We start from the raw sequence: 5734 nt of genomic DNA, 5'->3' as shown, positions 1-5734 counted from the left end.
TCAGGAGCTGCCTTCCGCTGTGGAACTTTCGCTTCAGTTCGTTGACTTTCTTTTTAACTTCCATCTCGGGGTCGTCCTCCCAGAAGCCGCAGGTGGAGGCGGCCGCCAAGACCTCGGTGGTCCAAAATTTGTGCTGATCATCCTTAAGCAGTGCGCTGTTGAAGCATCCGATGCCCCCCTGCGAAGGGGAGAAGGCCTCGGCGGAGCTGGCAGTCATGTCTCACTCGCGCTGGGCTTGCGCTCTCGCCCGCTGCCGGCTGTCGACTGCCGCCCGAACGCCCCGCGAGGACGCGCGACGCCAGCGCCGGCGCGCGCTCCCATTGGTTGGCGGCCCGTTGCGTCAGCGCGGCGCCAACATCCGAACTCGTAAACTACCATCTCCCTCGGCTGGCTAGCTGGCGGCGGCGGGGGTCACTCAGCCGCGATCGTTTGGCGGTGGACGTTACCCGTTTCAGACCACCTATCCGGCTCTGCAGCGCAATTTGTCTTGACACTCGACACTCCGCATGGGAGATGCTGAGAGCGGCGGAATAGGCAGCATCCCTTACGGTCGCTCCCAGCATCCCGTGCGCGGAGTGTCAACTTACATTCTGTGTATAGTACTCAGGAAACCATCTGTCCGCTGATGACCGCGCAGTTTAGCGCCCCAAAAACCATCTGTCAAACTACGGTGCCATGCGGGATTTGCATGTCCACCTTGATGACAAACAGTGCTGTTTGTTAATAACCTCAAGATGTTACGCAGTCTTCACGCGGATTTTACTCTGAAATTAGGTAAATAAAACTGTAGTATTGAATGTCAAAGTTCCTCTTACGCAAACCCTTGAGCGTTAAGGACGATGCTAGAATGCCGTGTTGTGAAGGAACTAGGATCAAGTCATTTCCCTTGAGGTTTAGGAAGACATGACAGACACTACGTGTAAGGTGATGACGGCGAGGGAATCTGTTCGAAAAGTTCCCGAATTTTTGGACTGCATGGTCGTACATTGTCGTGAATTCGTGTCAGCTTTTCACATCGTCAGTTCTAAATGGCAAGTCTCAGTTTCGAAAGAAAAGACATTTGTTACTAATGTTGCCTACCCCCGACATCTACCATGAAAAAAAAAGGTCTTGACACACAGTTGCCTCGATTTTCCGTGCAAAAGTGTGTTTGACTCCCATCGATCTTCTGTGAATTTGAATTGTGGCAGTGTGTGGATTTCTGTTTGGCACCACGCTGACATAAGAAACTCAAGTCTTCTCAATGGCTGCTTCCTGTCTTTCTGCATCGAGAAAACCAATTACTGGCCGTAATTGCCATTCGGTGAGCAAATAAATTATTGACATTAACTGCTTTATATTACGAATAAAACTAAGTCCATTAAGTGAAGACATAAAGTGAAACGAAATGTGATAATCACACATATGATTTTTACTGTCAGGTATTACTGCTTTGTATTCGTCAAAGTGAAAATTTTAGGATTAAAAGATCTACTATGATTAAAAATTTAATTCTCACTTGTTTGAGCAAAGAATGAAAATATCATTTTTCTTCAAGATATACCTATAAAAGTTACTTTGTTTTGTGAGGTAATGAAATAGTAAAGTGAAGAGTTAAAGGGGTACTACCACTCAGGGGTGGCGGCTCTGAGTCCTAGTTAGCAGAACCAGAAAGGAAATGAAAGAAGAATTCAGAATAGAAATAAAAAAATACCAGTGTTCATATTTGCTGAAGACGTTCCAGTTTTGGCTCTTGGAAGAGAATGTTCATGACAGGTCCTGACACAGCGCAGTTTCATTTTATTTTCTCTGGGTCGTTTCAAGAGGATCGCCTTCTGCCAGCAGTTAAAGAACTTGTGCTAAGGCAGAACCCATATGTTGCCAGGATATTGGGGACTGATGACCATAGATGTTGAGTCCCATAGTGCTCAGAGACATTTGCCAGGATATTGTTCCCAAAGTACCGACAGATGTTACGGTAGCTGAGTAGCCTATACTCTGGAGGTACAACAAAAGGGTATATGAGTAGTACACGCGTCACGTGACTCAAAAAAGATATATTTCCATCACCACCAAACAGTTTTATTATTCATACGCAAATCTCTCAGTGGAAGTGTTTACCAACGTAAGTTCCTTGAGAACATCCGCAATAAAATAAACTGCATTATGAACGATAATTAAAATTATCAACAGTTTTTGTTTACAAACTAGATGAACAAGAGCACGTGGTGACCGTAGTTGCCCGTTTTCTGACAAAGACAGCAGTATGAAGTGCAGTATCTAGCGTCGACACAATTGGTTGCAATAGGTGAGGGTGAACAGGAATCTTTTCTATTTATTAAATTCAGTGTATATTGTTATGTTTAGGTGGATATCCCTGCCACAAATAGTGTTAGGAATCATTCACGTCTAACTAGCTCCTGGCGATTTGTTCCATTCTCGAACTGAAGTTGAAAGGGTGGCGTTTTGAATCCATAGAAGACATTCAAGCAGAATCGCAACTAAGTTTGAACGCGAGCCTGCCAGGTTGGCCGTGCGGCCTAACACATGGCTTTCCGAGCGGAAGGGAGCGCCTGGTGCCCGGCACGTATCCGCCCGGCGGATTTGTGTCGAGGTCTGGTGAACCGGCCAGTCTGTGGATGGTTTTTAGGCGGTTTTCCATCTGCCTCGGCGAATGCGGGTTGGTTCCCCTTATTCCGCTTCAGTTCCACTGTGTCGGCGATTGCTGCGCAAACAAGTTCTCCACGTACGCGTACACCACCATTACTCTACCACGCAAACATAGGGGTTACACTCGTCTGGTGTGAGACGTTCCCTGGGGGGTCCACCGGGGTCCGAACCGCACAATAACCCTTGGTTCGGTGCGGGGCGGCGGAGGGGTGAAGTGGACTGCGGTAGTCGTCGTGCGGTTGTGGACCACTGCGGCTGCGGCGGGGACGGAGCCTCTCCGTCATTTCTAGGTCCCCGGTTAACATACAATACAATAGAAGTTTGAACGCGAGTGATTCAGCAGACTTCTAAGTGTATTTACAACTACGGGAAAATCGCTGAAAGTGCTGCACATAAGAGCGAGAGGACTGCTTTGTGACGGTGGAAATTAAGATGTAAGGTTAACTTTCCTGATTTTTACAGGGATATTCTCGGAAAATTTGGGTAACACCTTGAATACCCCAATTGCACCAAAACGCTGCGCAACTTAATGACAGCGACTATTAATAATATTAACTTCATGTGTCTCAAAGACCGTGTGCAAGTCTTCCAATGGGACGCCACTTCGGCTACTTGCGTGTCCCTAATCTACCGCAATTATCCAACGGGGGAAGAGGTGAGCTGCAGTTTAACGTGGTATCCGAACCAAGTGTCATTCCTAGCGACTCCTCACATCGTTGAGACTTGAAGGCTAGATTAAAGGCAAACTGGAAATATCCGTGGCCCGACCTGAATTCTTCCCACGACCTCTTGGTTTCCAGCCACGAACTTTACCACTAAACCACCGGCCCAACAAAATGGCTCTGAGCACTATGGGATTCAACTGCTGAGGTCATTAGTCCCCTAGAACTTAGAACTAGTTAAACCTAACTAACCTAAGGACATCACAAACATCCATGCCCGAGGCAGGATTCGAACCTGCGACCGTAGCGGTCTTGCGGTTCCAGACTGCAGCGCCTTTAACCGCACGGCCACTTCGGCCGGCTCCGGCCCAACAAAACGACTACTAAAATCGTTTCATTCATCTACACTGCAGGGGCAAACGCAGAGGCTTCTTAACGGAGTACTTTATGATAAGGAACTATAGGTCGGAAATGAAATTTTAGAACCGGCCGCTGCGGCCGAGCGGCTCTAGGCGCTTCAGTCTGGAACCGCGCGACCGCTATGGTCGCAGGTTCGAATCCTGCCTCGGGCATGGATGTGTGTGATGTCCTTAGGTTAGTTAGGTTTAAGTAGTTCTATGTTCTAGGGGACTGATGACCTCAGATGATAAGTCCCATAGGGCTCAGAGCCATTTGAACCATTTGAAAATTTACATTCTTTTGCATGTTGTTCATTGTCACATTGACTTGAATGTCGGTTATGTCATCAAAGCGTTGACTCTTCGTGTGAATTTCTGCACGTAGTCATTTTGTGGTAGGTTCGTATCGGTAACATCGAACCTCGACATCCGTGAGGATTTTTTCCATGAAAGAAATGCCCGCGTTTCGCATTTCGATCAAGTCGCGGAAGGAGTCAGCACGTCGTTGTTTTTGTCCGGGACTCAAGGTTTGCTGGACAAACTTCGCACACAATTTCTTCAAAACATTCTGGAGAATGTCATCTGTTGCACGATGCTTTTTCTGTGTTCAACTTGTCGCATGCGCATAAATTTCCAACAGCGCAACTACGCATGCGCATTTGTACCTACGTAATTTCCTGGGAATCGAGGCCGTGCGTAAAGCGCATTGCTTCCCGCCTTCGGTGGGAGTCTTTGCGCAAATCAAGCGGCAGGCAGCGGGGCCCATGCGTGTTTGATTGGGTAGTGTCTTGAGGTAATGATGTGAAGCGATTTATGTGTAATAATGACTGCTGACTTCAAAAGAAGCACACTTAAATTTATAGATGATTACAGACAGAGAAGAGTAGTACGGAATGCCGCTTCTAAAGATTATTTGAATTATGAAAAAAAGAGATATGATACCTTGAGCGTCGAATATTAGATAAAAAGTTTCCGGTAATATCACTGTAAAGAATAAGAACTGTAAGGTTCCATGGAGGAAAACCGAGAAGAATAAGCCAGAAATTTGTGAAAAATGTTTATGAAAACTGTGGAAAAATACCGGTATTCATGCTATGGCGATTTAATAGCACAACAAATGAGGAGCCTGACATTTGAACGAAAGAAATGATGGGATGTGTGCAACTCCTCAACAAACTACGAGAAATAGAAATAAGGGACACTGATGAGACAAAAAATACAGAATTGGAAAACACAACCTCCGTTCTAGTGGATTCTGGTCTATATGAAATTCCCATATTTGTTGAGTCCGAGGATGTTAATCTACATAAAATCACCCATATTAAAGTTGTGTAAACAACTTTTTTATGATTCCAGAATAAGATTTTCACTCTGCAGCGGAGTGTGCGCTGATATGAAACTTCCTGGCAGTGTAAACTGTGTGCCGGACCGACGCTCTAACTCGGGACCTTTGCCTTGCCCGCGAAAGGCAAAGGTCCCGAGTTCCAGCCTCGCCCGGCACACAGTTTTAATCTGCCAGAAAGTTTCAACTCTTTTTAAGACTCACCAGAAATGAGCGAAGACAAGCCCGAAAGATATTCTGTTCCGTACAACTTGAATATAAATTTTAAACTACGGATTTATAAATTTAATAGATTAAAACCATCAAGTACTTTACAAAAATCAACAAAATGGTGTTTTATTTTTACTTGCAAGTGTCGTTCATGCCCCGTGTGAAACAAAACGGTAGATTTGTTTTTGATTACAGTTAAAAGCTGTAAGACTCCACGAACTCCACCCGAAGTCGTCACCGAAACCTTTAGCACAGAAGAGTACGCACAAGCTCGCGTGGACAGTTCAGCTATCGCGATGGAGGAGCCAAGTGATAAGCGGTGGCTCGACTTGAGATAAATATAAAATGATTGATTCGTGGGTGTTCGATCGTTTTACAGAGGCCAGGGGCAATGAACACCTCATTCTACACGAGCGTTGCGTCAGTGGGCAATGGCTTCAGCAGTCTCGATGTAGTCGGAAGCTTTTGACTTC

The 5734-nt window shown here is 45.9% G+C and overlaps 1 protein-coding gene across 2 annotated transcripts in view; it reads right to left on the bottom strand.

Moving 5' to 3' along the window:
• The window catches only part of LOC126248782 (ribonucleoprotein PTB-binding 1-like), a 367220-nt gene extending 366968 nt beyond the window's left edge, over positions 1–252 (bottom strand). For both annotated transcript variants that reach the window (XM_049950156.1, XM_049950157.1), the window contains exon 1: positions 1–252. This exon is cut by the window's left edge and continues 32 nt beyond it. In XM_049950156.1, coding sequence (XP_049806113.1) covers positions 1–217 — 217 coding nt within the window. In that variant the 5' untranslated portion in view covers positions 218–252.
• Positions 253–5734: the final 5482 nt, after the last annotated feature.

This window comes from Schistocerca nitens, chromosome 3 (assembly GCF_023898315.1).
Source record: "Schistocerca nitens isolate TAMUIC-IGC-003100 chromosome 3, iqSchNite1.1, whole genome shotgun sequence".
NCBI lineage: Eukaryota > Metazoa > Arthropoda > Insecta > Orthoptera > Acrididae > Schistocerca > Schistocerca nitens.
Note: the sequence above shows the minus strand (reverse complement) of the source record. Positions and strands in the feature narration are given on the sequence as shown.